Source organism: Alosa alosa, chromosome 7 (genome assembly GCF_017589495.1).
Source record: "Alosa alosa isolate M-15738 ecotype Scorff River chromosome 7, AALO_Geno_1.1, whole genome shotgun sequence".
NCBI classification, from domain to species: domain Eukaryota; kingdom Metazoa; phylum Chordata; class Actinopteri; order Clupeiformes; family Clupeidae; genus Alosa; species Alosa alosa.
In genome coordinates this window covers 17,120,681-17,139,622 of record NC_063195.1, presented here as the reverse complement: position 1 = coordinate 17,139,622, position 18,942 = coordinate 17,120,681, and the positions used below count along the sequence as shown (strand labels likewise).

The 18,942-nt window shown below is 42.1% G+C and overlaps 1 protein-coding gene across 1 annotated transcript; it reads right to left on the bottom strand.

Moving 5' to 3' along the window:
* Window positions 1-3,777: 3,777 nt before the first annotated feature.
* LOC125298624 (NACHT, LRR and PYD domains-containing protein 12-like) lies at window positions 3,778-17,770 on the bottom strand. Its single transcript, XM_048249437.1, is given in 12 exon segments — window positions 3,778-4,385; window positions 4,814-4,860; window positions 6,270-6,443; window positions 7,204-7,377; window positions 7,899-8,069; window positions 8,603-8,692; window positions 9,345-9,515; window positions 10,712-11,549; window positions 11,552-12,511; window positions 12,778-12,833; window positions 15,008-15,121; window positions 16,791-17,770. Coding segments are annotated over 12 exon segments (3,432 nt in total). The 5' UTR covers window positions 16,889-17,770; the 3' UTR covers window positions 3,778-3,846.
* Between the last annotated feature and the right edge of the window lie 1,172 nt (window positions 17,771-18,942).

Genomic DNA, 18,942 nt, shown 5'->3' with positions numbered 1-18,942 from the left:
GCAAATTAGATAAAATCTCCCGGAATCTAGAGTGAGCGATCAAGAGCGCATGATGCGAGACCGCGTGTGTGCATCTGAGGGTAGCGCATTAACGCAGGGGAGAGAGAGAGAGAGGGGTGGTGCGTGTGTGTCTGGCGCATCAAGACAGAGAGCATCCTGATTGGCCTGTTTCGCTAAATCAACCAATCAGTTTTCAGTGTAGGCGGGCTTTTATGTCTTTTCTCCCGAACTTAAAGGGGTGGTTCAGGATTTTGGACATAGGACCTCATTTCCAAGTAAGCAAGTGTGATATTTATCAGTGGAGACCGTTTTCAACACGTTTCATCCAGTCCTTCTAATTGCAGAGTTCGCAGGTGCTAGTCAACGGTATGTGCTAGCCTGCCACTAAAAACAGTCTTACCCACTCCAAAGTACACCCAAGGCAAATAAATTATAACGCCATACTATCGATGTAAATGTCTGTATTGATAGTTTTATTTCTAACATTATTCTATCCTTGCATTTCAACGATCGCATTACATTTTGAGGGACTAGTGTCTTAGCAGCGGCGGAATTATACTTGCTCCAGTTAGTAGTACTGCGCCAAAAAGTAAACAGTAAAGCGCACTCCAATGGGGATACCTAGTAGTAGCCTTGGTAATATCAGTCCGCCGCTGAGATGCAAAATGACTACTACCAACTTCAGGGAACAAAGTATAACTATTGCAACGCGATCACGAGGGTAGTTGTATTTCTTACACTATTCTATCAACACAGACATTTACATCGATTGTCTGGAATTTGCCTCGAGTGTCCTTTGGAGTAGGTAAGACTGTTTTTAGTGGCAGGCTAGCACATACCGTTGACTTGCGCTAGCCTAGCACCTGCAAACTCTGCAATTAGAAGGACTGGATGAAACGTGTTGAAAACAGTCTCCACTGATAAATATCACACTTGCTTACTTGGAAATGAGGTCCTATGTCCAAAATCCTGAACCACCCCTTTAATTAATCAGTTCAGTAGAAACAGGAGCGTCATGGTAGAGTCAGTGCCTCAAAAAAAGGAAAATGTAAGACCCATTTCAAAGTGTAGGCTACCCTTGTCTCATAAGAGTAAAACATAATGATGGACCTAGTCTTGCACGCTGCACTGTTTGTAAACAGTGACTTTAGCATTGCTCATAGCGGGTTAAATGATTGCAAAAGACATGTTGAGGTGAGTTTAACAAGTGTCAATTCATGTGCATATTATTCAGGCCTATAGCCTACTAGATGGCTAGTTGCCAAGGCTACATGAAAAGACCAAACTACCAAAATCTACATATTTTATTTTCACAATTTCTATCTATAGGCCTTACTTATTTGTTGTACTGACATTATTGTATAGGCTAAAGGCTCTTCGTGATGCCTCCCTGAAATGACAAGGGCGTAGGTTTGGTCTGAGCTTTGGTGGGGACACTAAAAAAAAAGGAAAAGCCACTCAACTCTTTCACCAGCAACTATAGATAAATAAAATGATTAAAATGTGCTACTGTCCAACTTGATCTATACTGTGTAGCACATAATCTGATTTTAATATGTATGCTATATTTAACATTTATTTTCTATTTGGTCTGTTATGAAATCATGCATTGACCCATTTAAGCACAGCTCAGTTTTAAGAAACTTAAATACATGCATGCTAGCATTTTGTGAAAAGAATCATTAAGGCTACATTGACTCTTAACCATAGCTGCCTGTAGCCTATTCTCTGATATCCAGACGATGTAAGCACAGCTCAGTTTTAAGAAATGCTTAAAGCCGAAAGACCATGTTGAATTTTTCTACAATTTATTTCAAAACCGGATTACTCTGGAACAGCTAACTATGCACGGGAATGCATTACACCCTTTGTGTTCGGTAAGGTCTGCTGTTTATTCTGATATATGGGTTGTCATGTGTTGCGTGAAGAGTGTGTAGGCCTACGATATTCCACCGAGACTAATGGATGTGGAGATGGGCACAGAGAATAATTATTAAATCTCTTGAAGTTAATTTTTTCGCGAACTGTTTATCACAGCAAATAGTGGCTATAGCACCGTTTAAAAGCTGAGAAAAGGCTCTTTCATGTGACACATGTGTGATGAGTAGCCTACTCGAGGAGTTCAACAGATAAGAATGGATGAATCTGGACGCACTTCGTATGCCTTGTAGTGAAGTGAAGCTGATCCGCAGCGCAGGAGACTGCGGCTCACTGGTAGTTATTATAGGCAATTTCAAATCAGCGCGATTTACCCTTATAGGCTACTGCACATTACACGATCTGTACGAGATGATCCACAGCAAAGTGAGAGTATTTAACTCTTTGTAGCGCATGTGAGCGCCCCCCATTTCAACCTGAATATTGGTGGGGACATTTCAGTCGTAATCTGACATTGGTGTGGACACGTCCTTCGGTCCCCACGCAAATCTACGCCCCTGGTGGCAAGTGCTGTCATCACTTGCCAATATTAGACATTTCTGAGGTGGACTGCCAAGATTGAGGAGATTATCCACATCAAAAGCATCTTCAAATAGCATCAGGATCTGAATCTACAGTGTGAATCTTGGCATCCAGCCACTCACTACATCATTAGCATAGAAACAAAACAAATATTGATCTTTCAACATAGCTGTATGCTGTCCCAACAGTGGCACATGTTGCCTTTTCTGTCCTTTTTTATTGCACCCAAGATGAACCCCAACGGCCTCAACAAGGTAAAAGTGTGTCCTACCACATTGCACTGAACCCAAAACCTGTATTGTGCTAATCCATGTTCTATCTAATTAGATGCAACTGTTCTCTTCATGGTCCACTTTTTTGTAAAGTTACTTTCTGGAAACTGCTGTATATTACCACTAGAGAGCAGTATAAGTCACCATACTTCTTTGAATAGAAGGGGAAACAAAACATCAGTAGGCTATGTTAAATTTAACTGAAAGCATTTCTCTCAATTAAAGTGGTTTCCGTCATTGATGTACAACCACTAACCTTTTTTTGGTTCAGAAAAGGCACACATCATGTTATGGAAGGAATGGCTGTTTATTAAATGGAACTCCACTGGAACAGGTGTCAGGATTGAGCTGCATATGACATTTAGGTAGGTTAGGAAAATGAATGAACTCGTCACACATTTATTCGGTCAAAAACGGTTCTCCACGGGGGTGCATGTGCAGTCCAATAACACAGAGAAAGGTCAAAATGGTCTCCTCACATTTTATTGCTTTTTTGAAGACATTTTTGGTGTGTGTGTGTGTGTGTGTGTGATTCTAAGCATGATGCTCTGGTGCTGGAGATGTGTTCGCATTAGAGGGTCAGCCCTTCTCTGCTCTCTGGGCTTGAGCGAGTTCCTCAACAACTTACCAACACACTGGATGAGAGTACTAGCATGTGCTGGGGGTTGCTGGAGGCTCATCTCTACCATTATCATTATCACCATCATCATTATCATCTGTAGTTACTTAGTGGAGGCCCTGCTGTGCAGAGTGGAGTCTCCTCAGGACTTCAGTCAGGGTTGCAGACTTGGGGGAATGTCCTACTCCTGCATCTGCAGAAGCTGTGCAGTGGCGTGAGGTCCAGGTGTCTTACCCAGGGGCCCGGAGACTGTAGCCTCAGGTGGCTTGTGGTCAGACAGAACTCTTGATGCAAAGGCTGCTGGGCTCAGCAGTCAGTCAGTCAGTATTTCAGAAACACACACACAGAGGGAGAAAGGACAACAGGGGAAAGACGATGCTACACAGTGGTAACAAGACAAGAAACACAGATAGAGAGAGACCCCCACACACACACACACACATAGGAACGTGTAAACAGGAGTGTGTGGCTCTCCTCTCCTGCAGGATTAGGAAGTCATGTGATCTGGCACAGGGACACTGAGGAGTCATAATATCCAAACCTAAACCCAGGATAGAGGGGCTCAGTGAATGTGGAGTGGAACGTGTGCAGGTGGGTGAGTGTGTTAGAGGAGACGCTGTAGAAGGACAGAGTGCCTGCTGGCCAGTCCAGGTACACTCCTACTCTGCTGGAGCGGGAGGAGGGGTCAGGTATGGCAGTCTTCTTATTATTGTGCCAGGCAGAGTAACTGTTACCAGAGTACCTCAGTCTCCAGGACGTGTCATTATGTCCAAACCCACAGTCATCACCCCTCCCTTTTCTCTGGATGCTTTTATAGGCCACTGCTACTTCTGCCCCATCGCCACTCCACTCAGCCTCCCAGTAGCAGCGTCCAGACTGACCCTCTCTACACAGCACCTGATAACAGTAGTCAAATCTCTCTGGGTGGTCAGGATACGGCTGCTCCTCCCTCACATATATCACCTTTCTGTTCCCCTCAGAGAGAGAGATAATTCTGTGTGCTGTGTTTGGGTCCAGTGTGAGCTCACAGGCATCTGCAGAGAAGAGAGAGGAGCAAACATCCTCATCAGAATGGGATATGAAAGGGCACACACACACACACACACACACACACACACACACACACACACACACACACACACACACACACACACACACACACACACACACACACACAAGACAAGGGAAGGAACACACATACATACACATGAAGAAACAAACACTAACACACAACTCTGCATGAACATGGAGCTCATGAACATGCCCCCAGAGTGTAGCACTGTAGCTTCCTGGCAGCTCTAGGGGTTGGCTGCAGCAACTCGATCTTTGTAAAACCTATTGTTTTTTTGTTGTTGTTTTTTCCGCACTGATAGTACTCAGTGACCTCAGAGATCTATGTGGAAAATTGCTGTAATTCTCCTTTAATGGTTGATCGTTTTTCAGGAAAAGTAAAATAACTCACATTTTTTCAGTCCTGGTTTAATCCTGCACTCTCCTCCATGGTCATACCTTAAGAGGGACAGAGGAAAATACAATACTGTGAACTGAGACAGTAATAATACTACAGAGTCTGTATATCAACTCATCAATATTTCTCTAGAATTTATTCTATGTAAAGCAAAGTGAAAGTAAAGTGACTGGGATTTATTGTGTTAGTGTGTATTTATCCAAAAGCGACACAGACTCTAATCGAACCCAGTTCTGCCAGATTGTGTCCCGCCAACAATCTTGCGGTGTTTGTCTCCCGTCAATAAGGATTTCAAAAGCTGCTGTGAAAAGGATGGGAGGAATTGAACAGCCTATTGTAATCCCCAGTCTTCCCCAGGCTTCCTGTGTCTTATAGCAAATGCTGAGGCTGCCAAATTACTGTAGCTGGATACCAGGTTCTGGATCCAAGTTGGTATATGGAAGAACTCAAGGACAAAGCTGATTAGCTGGTGGGGAAACTGAGCCATTTTCTAGATCCAGCAAAACTACATGGAGGTCTGCCTTTACATGTTTAGCTGTCTGAGGCCCTTATCTTGCACCTGGCACAAGGTGGTGCAAAGCGCAACGCAAAGCTTGTTCGATGGTGTTTTAAGCCCCCTCTGTCGACTTCATGGCACCTACAGTAACCCTAACCTGAACCTTAATCCTAACCCTTGCCTAACCCAGGTGCCTTCCATGCAGCGCTGCCTGGAAGACAATGTTGGGGGCTTAAAACACCGCAAAACTTATTCTTATCTTACACCCTGTCAGTGGCGGATTTCTTTTTACTTATTAAATCTTGCGCCCAGGGGTGTGGTAATTAGGAACATAAGGTGTTATCTGGCGCATAATCCAAAAATCGCTATTTTACACCCTCTAAAAAGCATTATGCCACTGACCAAGAAAAACATGGTCTATAGTGAAAGGCGCATATAAAGCAGAGCTGAAGATGCACTGTCACAAGATGTAAGCAGCAACTCCTCTGCAGGATAAATATCCTTAGGATTTTTATTCAGTCATTCGAACATTACTGGGGTAAATGTTGTTTTTTTCAGGCTATGTTTTCGATGGTTCAAAGGATGTTACCCCCAAAGCACACCCATGACTGATTAAGAAACATAAGAACAACCTTTTTGCACCAAGCGCTCCAACGTTTGATCAGATAATCACGCCATTAAATCAGTGAATATGGACTGGCCACGCCTTTAATGTCTATAAACTTCACGCCTCTGACTATCCGTTTCTGATCGCCAAGAGAGAGCCCTAAATCTGCTACCAGATCATGGTTGAGTGGAGGAAACAGTACTTAAAGGGCCACAACATGCCCAGTTTAGTATGTGTGATTGAATTATCTGTAAACATGAGAGAATATCCAGCCTCCACACTAAAGGCTCTCGAACACAGGACAAATGGATGAACAGCTCAACTAGAAAGATGTAATACACACTCACCTGAAAGTCTCAAGCTTACAGTTGGGATCATCCAGTCTGTGTGTGAGCTCTCTGACACCCGAGTCTCCTGGGTAATTGTAGCTCAGATCCAGCTGTTTCAGGTAGGAAGGGTTTGATTTGAGGGCAGAGGACAAGAGAAAAGAGCCCTCATGTGTGATGAGACAACCAGAGAGTCTGAAACAAGAGATGTTTTTTTCTCATTATAAATGGAGGACATTGCATTGAAGGTACAGTATACAAGCCATTTGCAAATTCAGTCAGTTTGACTAAAAATCCCCAACAATTTGTCATTCATGTACAGATCATTATTAACAATATTCACAAACATTTCAAACAGGTACACTGGCACATCGGGTCAGTACTACACTGCCTGGCCAAAAAAAAACGTCACACACACTAATATTTCATTGGACTGTCTTTAGCTTTGATTACGGCACACATTCGCTGTGGCATCATTTCCACAAGTTTCTGCAATGTCACAACATTTATTTCCATCCAGTGTTGCACTGATTTTTTGCCAAGATCTTGTATTGATGATGGGAAATTTGGACCACTGCGCAGTTTTCTCCAGCACATCTCAAAGATTCTCAATGGGGTTAAGGTCTGGACTCTGTGGTGGCCAATCCATGTGTGAAAATGATAATTTCTCATGCTCCCTGAACCACTCTTTCACAATTTGAGCCCGATGAATCCTGGCATTGTCATCATGGATCATATTGATGGAATAGCCTGGTCATTCAGTATATTTAGATACTCAGCTGACCTCATTCTTTGGGCACATACAGTAATTTTGCTGAATCTAGACCTGACAACCCCAGATCATAGCACTGCCCCCACAGGGAGGCTTTGTCTTACCTATTTGCTTAGTTAAATCCTGGTGGTGACCTTTTTTTGGCCAGGCAGTGTATATTACATTACACTCCTTATTACTGACCTCAGTGTCTCCAGCTTGCATTGTGGTTCTCTTAGTCCCACACAAAGCAGCTCCACTCCTTCATCCTGCAGGTCATTGTCACTCATGTCCAGTTCTCTCAGATGGGAAGCTGCACTTTGCAGTACAGATGCCATCATTCCACAGCTTGCTTTAGAGAGGTGGCACAGATCGAGCCTGTTTCAAATGAGAGTGGAAGGTCAGTCTTTGAACACTGGACATTTTCAAGGCCATCCGTTAGCACCATGAGGTCACTGTATCTCATGAGCATTGACACATGCACAGATGAGTGAATCACTCACATTATGTACACAGCAGGGACATGGAGAAACACTACATCACACACTCTGCAGCCATGCAAATAACTTGTTGTTGCTGTTCTTGCTGTTTAGTGTCAGGAGGACAACAAGCGATTTGTTGACCCTAGAGGTTAATTTAAATAAACTCTTTTCTGATCGATGAAGTCTTACAGTAATAAACTTTTCTTTTTTCTTTTCTGCTATTCTGAATGTGTATCACTTATTTCTATTGTTCTGAGATGGGAAGGTCTCCCTTGCAGCACTGCTGACATCATTTCACAGCTTGTTTTCGAAAGCTGCTACTGACTCTGTCTGATTTTAACACATACGGTAACTGATTCCAAAGATACAGGCAGCATACAGGCAGCCAACAGTGCCACAATATTTGTGCACACAAACCTTAAACTCGTCAGTATACAGTTGGGGCTACTAAGTCCCGCAGTGAGACAATGAAATCCAGACTCGTTCAGGTCATTGTGACTCAGGTCCAGTTCCTTTAGAGAGATTGCGGACTGCAAAGCAGGGGCTGCAACTTTACAGGATTTCTTTGTGAGTTTAGAACCAGCAAGTCTGCATAGAGTGAGAGGTCAAGAGACAGAGAATAAAATATGGCATGGTAGCATGAATACAAACAAATAGTACACTGTTTAAAATGTTATAGGACAAATTATTGGATAAATTAGATGACAAGAGAAGAACCAGATTGTAGGATTAAAACAAAAATCAACATAACAAACAAAGAAGGAACAAAGTATTCACATGTCGACTTTTTGTCGCGGAAAAGGCGGGATATGTGTAGACAACTGCCATATTGGCTTTATAAACAAACCCCATGCATGGAGGATTTTTTGAGTGTTGTGTCTCCTCATTAGAAAGTCTCTGGAAATAGCTACTATTTCCTTATAGGTGTCACAATCAAAAAGTCTGATGGGATGGGACTCTGGGGAAAGACATACTTTTCAAAACTCTTTCCAAATCCTCTCAAAATATATTACCAGCCAAGACAAGCACACAGTTTCAGTAAGATGTGAACCACAATGAGGTGCAAAGCATGAGCCCATGTCTGACACATACAGTACGTCATAAGAAAGTTCAGCACAAACCTTAAAGTCTGCAGTTTACAGTTAGGGCTACTTAGTCCGGCAGCAAGAAGCTGAGCTCCAGACTCCTCTGTTAGCTTACAACCAACCAGTCTGCATAGAGTGAGAGGTAAACAGACTGATAATAGATCATGGCATGGTAACATTAAATAATAATTAAAAAATACACATGTTTAAAATATTATAAGACAAATAATAATATATATATATATTTTTTTTAAAGTTCAGTTCAGTTCAGTTAACTTTATTGTCCCAAAGGGAAACTTGTCTCGTAAAAAACACTGTTTAAATATTATAAGACAAATTCTGGGACAAATCATATTACAAGAAAACAAGCAAATTATAAGATACATTTTAGGACATAGGAAAGCAAAACATACAATAAAAAGAAATAATGTGCATGATGGTCCATTTGTGCTTGGCAGAATTTGTGAGATACTGGCTAGTTTTTGGAAAATGTTTGTGTTATTTAAGGATAGCCATGATTTATTATCATATAATTGTGTGTGCCCTTTTTAAATAGTAATGATCACTGAAATCACCCAAATAGCCCTGATAAAAAGTTTACATAGCCTTGAATGTTTGACCTTAAAGGCATCTTGTACAACAGCCTGTACTGTTATGTGTGACATAAAGGTCTAGTGACAAGTAAACAAAATCAAATAATTTTGGCGGGGTTAAGTTTGTGCTGGCTTCCCAGGCTAGGCATCTATATGTTTTGTGAACTGCTTACAATATTACTGACCTAAGGGTCTCCAGGCTGCAGTTTGGACTCTGTAAAGCAGACAGCAGCTTTTCTCCTGACATCTGCAGGTCATTCTGACTGAGGTCCAGTTCCCGTAAGGAGGAGTTTGCATACTGCAGAACTGACGCCACAATCTCACAAGACGTCTCCATTAGCTTACAGCCAGCAAGTCTACAAGAAAGTGAAGGGAAGACAAAAAACTGTAGTTTGGGGGAATTTATGGGATGTCTGCATTTAAAACCGTTCATTTACAAGAAAGATTTGATTGCTACACTTCTGAAACGATTTGGTCATAACAGCTGATAAGGAGGGAAAACGCCTTCTCCCCTCTGAATGGTAAAGTGACACACCCACTCCGGTTAAAAAACAACTATTTTCTGGTTCAAGTTCCGAACCAAAGTGCCTGTTTGGTCGAAATGCTCCGACCGGTTCAAATGTTGGTTCGCGAACGGGAATGGAGCTGGTTCTTTGTCGGTGGAAAAAGGCTAAGTGTGCACCTTTAAAGTGGCACTAAAGAAGATTTGCTCCCGGGGGTCCCCCTACAGTTGAAAAGCACAATAATAAATTAACTCATTAATATAATAAACGTGCGTCTTTGTAACAAACAATAAACATCACTAGGACATGACAGAGGGACACAGTCTGAAGAAAGTAATTCTATTCTAAATCTATTTCTACTCTACAGTCTAGCAGCTCTTTTCCATTTTGATTTGATTCTAGCAACGGTGCTACACTGGGGCTATGACCATGGGGGCTCAAGAACAGGCCCCCAGAGTGTAGCACTGTAGCTGCCTGGTAGCTCTGCCGGGGGCAGCCATGGCCTACTGGTTAGCACTTCGGACCGGTAACCGGAAGGTTGCTGGTTCGAACCCCGACCTGTAGGCACGGCTGAAGTGCCCTTGAACAAGGCACCTAACCCCTCACTGCTCCCCTCGAAGCCGTTGTTGATGCAGGCAGCTCACTGCGCCCGGGATTAGTGTGTGCTTCACCTCACTGTGTGTACACTGCGTGCTGTGTGTGTTTCACTAATTCACGGATTGGGACAAATGCAGAGACCAAATTTCCCTCACGGGATCAAAAGAGTATGTATACGTATACTCTAGCTGTTGGTTGTAGCAGCTTGAGCTGGGTAGAACCAATTGTTTCCGTTTTTTTTCCGTACCGACAGCACTTGGTGACCTCAAGAAACAGAGATCTGATATATTGATGGAATACTCCTTTAAGGTAAAAAAAAACCCCTTTAGGTCTGCTTTAAATAGTATCATGCAACCTGTAAAAGCTCCTTATAAAGTTACCTCTATGACAACAGGATTACACTTACAACAATTCAGCCATTCAGACATTTTTTCATGTAGAACTTAACTCACAGAGCCTTTCTGCAACATCTCATGGCTGGAAACAGTCTCTTGGCACGTTCTGGAGAGGTTTTGTACTTGTTCAGGTCAAACTCATCCAGCACTGTATCAGACATCAGAAGCACATGAACCAAGGCTGAACAGTGAACCAGTGAGAGCTGCTTCACGGCACCTTTCTCTTCCTTCAGGAAAGCCTGGATTTCATCTTGAACAGAAGAGTCATGCATTTCCACCAGGCAGTGGAACAGATTTATCCACCTCTCAGGGGAGATATTTGGTCTCTGCATCAACTTCAGGTTATTAATTGTTTTCTCCACACTCTCTGGGCTGCTGTGTGTGTAGGTCAAGATGCCAAGTAAAAGTCTCTGATTTGACACCAGAGAAATGCCATGAAGGAAACGAACAAACAAATCAAGGTGTCCATTTTTGCTTTCCAACGCTTTGTTCACTGCATTCTTCAGCAGCTCATCTAGAGGTACATTGGGCAAAGACCTGGACTTTTTGCTAAGAAATGGTTTCAGGACCTCCATGTTCTTACTCATGTAGGAGGCAAACAAATGAAGTGCAGCAAGAAACTCCTGGATGCTCAGATGCACAAAGCAGTAGACATTCTTCTGGTGAAACACACATTCTTCCCTGAAGATCTCAGTGCACATGCCGGAGAACATTGAAGCTTCACTGACATCAATACCACACTCTCTAAGGTCTTCCTCGTAGAACATGAGATTGCCATTCTCCAGATGCTTGAAAGCCAGCTCTGCCAGTTTCAATATGACACCCTTGTGGGATTCCAGGAGCCCCTGTCTATCTGTCTCATGTTCCTCCTGATATTTCTGGTTTTCCTGGTGGTCTGGATGAGCAAGAAGTGTATGAACATCTCAGTCAGAGTTTTAGGGGCTTCCTTCCCATCATCCTGTTGCAGTATTTGCTGAAGGACAGTGGCTGAGATCCAACAGAAGACTGGCATGTGGCACATAATGTGAAGACTCCTGGATGCCTTAATGTGCGAGATGATTCTGTTGGCTTGATTCTGGTCACTGATCCTCTTCCTGAAGTACTCTTCCTTCTGTGGGTCATTGAACCCTCGTACTTCTGTCACCTGACTGATGAACTGAGAAGGGATCTGACTAGCTGCTGCTGGTCGGGAGGTTATCCAGATGAGAGCAGAGGGAAGCAGAATTCCATGAATGAGGCTCGTCATCAGGACATCCACTGATGATGTTTGTGTCACATCAGACAGTTTCTTGTTTCCTTGGAAATTCAGTGCAAGTCGACTCTCATCCAGACCATCAAAGATGAATACAATGTGGCAGTCTTTGTATTCATCATCCTGTAGCTCCCTAAGCTCAGGGTGGAAGTCAAGCAGGAGCCTGTGAAGACTGTACTGATCATGTTTGACCAAATTCAGCTCACGGAACGGAAGCACAAACATGAAATCTACATCCTGGTTAGCTCTCTCCTCTGCCCAGTCAAGGATGAACTTCTGCACAGAGACAGTTTTTCCAATGCCAGCAATCCCCTTGGTCATCACAGTTCTGATGTGTCTCTCCTGTCCAGGTAAGGGCTTGAAGATATCATTGCAGTTGATTGGAGTGTCTTCTGTAGATTGTGGCCTGGATGCTGACTCTACCTGCCAAACCTCATGTTCATTGTTCACCCCTTCACTCTCTCCCTCTGTTATGTAGAGCTCTGTGTAGATCTTGTTCAGGAGTGTTTGAGTCCTTGACCTTATGATGCCTTCACATATGCTCTCAAACTTCTTCTTCATACTGTCTTTATGGGTCATCAGCACTCTGGTCAAGACATGGTTATCTGTTTGGAATAATAATAATAATAATAATAAAAAACAGTTTAATACAGGTGGTGTGTGTCTGATTGGCAGCAAACAAACAAACAGACACATACATACATAACAATAATTAAACAGACATCAGTACTGCACACAGCTGACTGGTCATTTAGTCCAGAATAGCAACAATGAAAAAACTGGTCCCTGGGTCCAGTTCTTGGGAACACTCCCTTAAGAACAATTGTTCTGAAATAAATATTTGAAGACTTCCGACTTCCGTATAACATACCTGTTAATTCAGCCCTGTTGACTGGAGCATGCTCAGTTAAATTGTTCCGCCCAACACTGGAGACAAAGAGTACTAATATGGTAAATGCACTGAACCAATAACAGTACACACACACACACATATAATATATATATATATACATATATATATATATATATAGATATATATATAGATATATAGAGAGAGAGAGAGAGATGTATGTATATGTTTTTGTATGTGTATGTATGTCTATGTATATATTTATATACTGCGGGGGAAATAAGTGTTGAACGCATAACATTTTTTTTCAGTAAGTATATTTCCAATGAGGGTATGCATAGAATTTTCACCAGATATTAGTGTCCCAGGAAATCCACACATATAAAGAAATCCAAACATTGAAGTACATCAATAAAGTTTTGTATAATAAAGTGGAATGACAGGAAAAAAGCATTTAACACACTAAGAAAAAAGTTAGAAAGTAATTATACCTCTCCATGTGTGCAAATTAATATTAGCTGGTTTATAGTAATTTATTGTGCATTAGTTAGAATTGTGTATAAGCCGCAGGACAGTGTTTTAGGCAAGTTAAAAAAAAAAAAAAAAAAAAAAAAAACATATTAATACCATATTAACTGCCCCCGTGTATTAACCTCATAGCTGAAGAAATTTAGCAAAATCAATGTATAAGCCGCGGCTAATAGTTGGGAAATTACGGTAGTAAAAATTGATGCGCTATAAAAAAGTGTTTTTCGTTACCATGGTGTTATACAATAAACATCTCATAATGGGTAAAAGCAAAGAGTTCTCCCAAGACCGTCACAATCTTATTGTTGCAAAAGATCAATGGAACTGGTTACAGATGTATTTCAAAACTTCAGAATCTTCCAGTAAGCACCATTAGGGCCATTATCTGCAAGTGGAAGCAACATCACTCCATCATCAACCGGCCATGCACAGGAGCTCCTCGCAAGAATTTTGATCAGGGAGTCAGAAGAATAGCCAGAACAGTAGCCCAAGAGCCAAGGACCACTCGAAGAAAGCTCCAGAAAAGACTCAGAGGCAGCAGGTACAATCGTTACAGAGAAAATCAATACACTCCATCTCCATCCTCAATCCACTTAAAACCCATTGATCCCCCAGCACCTCTACACACACACACACACACACACACACACACACACACACACACACACACACACACACACACACACACACACACACACATGCACACACACACACACACACACACACACACACACACACACACACACACGCACACGCACACGCACACACACAGAGAGTAGACGTGAGGATATCTGGGGGGAAAAGCTGATAACTCACTTCATATCTGTTTGGGGCGGTCCACTGTTGAGTTTAGGAGGCTGATCCATAGACCAGTCACTCTTCATGGATACACAGCTGGGCACTGGAGACACTGGTCTGTGTGTCACTGGGTCTGGAGAGAACAAAATTGATTTGGCAAGTTATCTTCACAATAGTGTTTCAAGAAGAAATGTCTATCTCTGTCTTGTTCCTTTCTAACACTTGTAGATTTTTCTCTCTCTCTCTCTCTCTCTCTGTCTCTCTCACACACACACGGGATGTGCACAATTGATATCTGGGGGAAAAGCTGATAACTCACTTCATATCTGTTTGGGGCGGTCCACTGTTGAGTTTAGGAGGCTGATCCATAGACCAGTCACTCTTCATGGATACACAGCTGGGCACTGGAGACACTGGTCTGTGTGTCTGTGGTCTGGAGAGAACAAAATTGATTTGGCAAGTTATCTTCACAATAGTGTTTCAAGAAGAAATGTCTATCTCTGTCTTGTTCCTTTCTAACACTTGTAGATTTTTTCTCTCTCTCTCTCTCTCGCTCTCTCTGTCTCTCTCACACACACACACGGATGTGCACACACACACACACACGCACACGCACGCACACGCACACGCACACAGAGTAGACGTGAGGATATCTGGGGGGAAAAGCTGATAACTCACTTCATATCTGTTTGGGGCGGTCCACTGTTGAGTTTAGGAGGCTGATCCATAGACCAGTCACTCTTCATGGATACACAGCTGGGCACTGGAGACACTGGTCTATGTGTCTGTGGTCTGGAGAGAACAAAATTGATTCTCTCTCTCTCTCTCTCTCTCAGATCAGACACACACACACACACACACACACCTACAGCTGGCACATAACAGTAGACGTGAGGATATCTGGGGGAAAAAGCTGATGACTCACTTCATATCTGTTTGGGGCGGTCCACTGCTGAGTTTGGGAGGCTGATCCATAGACCAGTCACTCTTCATGGACACACAGCTGGGCACTGGAGACACTGGTCTATGTGTCTGTGGTCTGGAGAGAACAAAATTGATTTGGCAAGTTATCTAAACGTGAATTCTAAACCTGCAAGAAGAGGAAATAATAGATTTATTTAGAATGTAGTAGTCTTACATCTTTACTTCCTGTGTTTTGTTTGCTTTGTTGACCATGTGCTCATCTCTAATACCATGTGTTTATGTGTAAACCTGGTCATTCATATTAACGAGAACGATATTTGTTTATCGTTATAGTTATCACTCTTGGTGTGAACGGCCCTTTACGTCTTAACTTCCTGTGTTTTGTTTGCTTTGTTGACCATGTGCTCGTCTCTACTACCATGTGTTTCATGGTGTTGCCCCTCACTGTGCCATGTGTTTCATCTCGCTGTGTCATGTGTTTCATGGTGTTGCCCCTCACTGTGCCATGTGTTTCATCTCGCTGTGTCATGTGTTTCATGGCGTTGCCCCTCACTGTGCCTTGTTATCTTAGTGGCGCTTCTGTATTTAAGGCCTCATGTTTCCTCAGGTCCTCGCTCTATCATTGTGTTAATGTCACTTCGCTGCAGCATACACGTGTGAACCTCATTGTTGTATGTCCGAGTGTCCAAGTTTCAATGAGACACTCTAAGAAGTAGAGTACCAACATGTCGTCGGTGTGGATTGGTGGTTGAGCAATTTCCTGCTCGGAGGATCAGCCAATCCACACAGATGACATCATTTGTGGCCGTTGGAAACTGCGACAGAGTGACAGAGAAAGACAGGACCCAGTTAGCCCCCTGCTCGGCCCCTGGATGGTCTTCATTGTCGACCCAAGCTGCCCCAATGATTTGCCCAGCAGGGGGTCAGGATTTGGAGGGTTCAGCCAGTTAGCATCTTTAAAAATGACGTCCAACATGTGCTCACTTCTGGCTCCATTTTCACAGTCAAGCAAATCAGGTGCCACATTTCCGACAGCCACAAGTTATGTAATCTATGTGGATTGGCTGATCCTCTGAGGAGGAAATTGCTCAACCACTAATCCACACCGACGGCACGTTGTAGGCCTACTAGCTACTTGGCTACTACTTTGGCTAAATTCCAATCCCAGTCTCTCCCTTTACGCACTTACACACTTTGATGCACATTCCCGCAAACTTTGTGAGGGCTTAGGGCTGTACCACTTTGTGAGGGCTTAGGGCTGTACCACTTTGTGAGGGCTTAGGGCTGTACCACTGGGTCGCACCCTTTCTGAGCCCTTTCCCCAAATCAGTATAACACTTTACTCAATGGAATCACCTACAATTCATAATGTTGTGACGTGAAACACGGGGTTACCCAAAGGGAGTCTGGAGGCTTGAAAAAACATCAGTAAACAACAGTAAAAAAAATGCCATAAACATAAACGTTTATAGTATTTGTTTTTTTTCATAGTTTATTTTCATTAGGCTATTGATTGCATTGGCATTATTCATTTAACTATTGTATTGTTTTGGGTGTAAGTCACTTTGGACAAAAGCATCTGCCAAATCCCATTAACCATAGCCATAACCATAACAACTACTGTCTACTGTGCCTGTCTAAGTGCATTTTCCAGTATTGCGAGTGAAGATGTTTTGCTTTTGTGAGAAAACTTTGTTTTGTGTTTAGAGGCACCCATAGTAACACAGACAATATTTTAATAGTCTGTGTGTGTGTGTGTGTGTGTGTGTGTGTGTTAAACTCACCCAGCACTGAATGGCACTTGTCCTTTGCTGACCCACTGTCCATGACTATAAGATTCCTCATCCTTCAGGGACATGTGGCTGGACACAGTGTAATCCATCGGCCCTGGGATTGGGTATTCTGACCCTGAAAGGAACTATATGTGTTCGTGCACAGTTTGGGATTACTTCAAGAATCTCCATAAGAGTGTGGTTGCTCTGAGCGTTTGACAATGATCACCATCACTGGCTGCACAATTTTTAATTTTTTAATTATTGTATGTTGTCTTTTATGTCTTTTAACTATTTCGAACTACTGCCCTTTTAAGCTTTTATGTACTATCTGCTCTTGTTTATGTAAAGTACATTAAATTACCCCTGTGTACGAAATGTGCTATTTATATAAAATTGCCTTGAGGTACTTACTTTTTGACAAATCAGAAGAAATGCAAGGGTAAACGTTTGCCCTTTTTGTTCTGTTTGCGAGGGTTAATGTTTGACCTTTTCGTTTAAATAAATTGTTTGCAAACACAGGTAAACAGTCTGATGAGGTAATTCCATGTGGATATACCAGTTTACAATTACCACCATTAACTAACATACACATTTAAACTCCAACTGAGGTCCTGAGACTGTGTGAACAATAAAACATTTTACTTCTATAGAATATACCATCAAAGGTGATTGTTCACCTACAAATGCCTTACTTTTCACCTTCAAACCCTTATTTAATAGCCATATTTATTCTGCTAAGGTATTGCTAATACTGCACATATTTATATTCCTATGAATTACTATGAGGGACCAACATTTAGGCAATAAATAGTGGCTTTATTGCAAACTGCTTTTCACTCTAGAGAACGTTTACAGTATCAACATTATTTCAATATGTTACATAAAGATGATACTTTTCGGGTCCTCTCGCGCAAGAGAGCGAGTGGTTCCAACTGGCTTGTGTTGATGATAATTGATGATCCAACGAGCAGGGGCGCCTTAATACCACCTGAGGCCCCTGGGCTACACGTCTTTAAGTCCCTTCAGGGCGCGTTGGGGTCCGGTTCGCCCTGTCGGGACTTATTTTCCCCATAATGACCGGCGTTCTATACATTATCCCTTACATAGCAATCATGCTTATCATTAATATTTTGTTATGTGGTGCAAACAATGTTAAGAGTTTGTGGACTAGCCATAGGCTATTTGAATGGAGCTGGTAAAAAGGAGATCATTATGAGAACACGTGGACAGACACAGTGGGCTCAATTTACATTACATAATATTATTAAAGTGTTTTATTTTTACCTTTATGGTTACTCATTAATGTTGTGATTTATGTTGAATTTAATATGCCATTTAAGAGGCTTTAGTATGAGGGAGAACTTATACTTCGCGAGTAGTTTAACTGAGAAGAATGGTTTAATTTGGACGCACTTTCTTTCTTGCCTTCCGTCACTTTCTCCACTGCGTAAAAACAGGCCATAGGCCAGTGTTACTCATTGTCAAGCTATAATTGGTGGCTCGCATAGCTTTGGTGAGATTTCGCCAAATTTGGTTTTACTCATTTGGAGTAGGCCTAAACTGGTTTTATTTGGAGTAGGCCTAAACTGCCAAAGGCCATCATCTCTGGCCCCAGCTTGATAAAAACAAAAGTAGGCTCTGATTTTATGGAGCTAAATTTGTCTCAATAATATTTGTATGCGCAGAGGGGGATCCACAAATATTTCTTGATTTGCATGTGTGTTTTGATATCTACAAATAAAAAAAATCATATTTGTAACTCGTATATTGATTTTTACAAATAGATGTGCATTTGTAAATAAAATGCCATTTAATTCACATTTGTGAAATGTGATTCTGCATTTGTGGATCACAGAAATTCGCAATCCAGTAGATGGCGTTCATCCACAAATATTTCTTGACTTCACCGCACACAGAAATTCCAGTAGATGTTTTGTCATTCCCAAAAAAAAAAAAAAAATCATATTTGTAACTTGTAAATTGGTTTTCACAATTGTAGATGTGTATTTGTAAATGAAATGGCATTTGTAAAACTGAAAATTGCCTTTGTGAAATCTAATTTTGCATTTGTGGATCACCAGCACACACACAGTTTTCGTTTTAGCATTTTGAGACAAACTTTTTTGAGACAGAGAAGCCACCCAGATCTACAAGTAGCCTG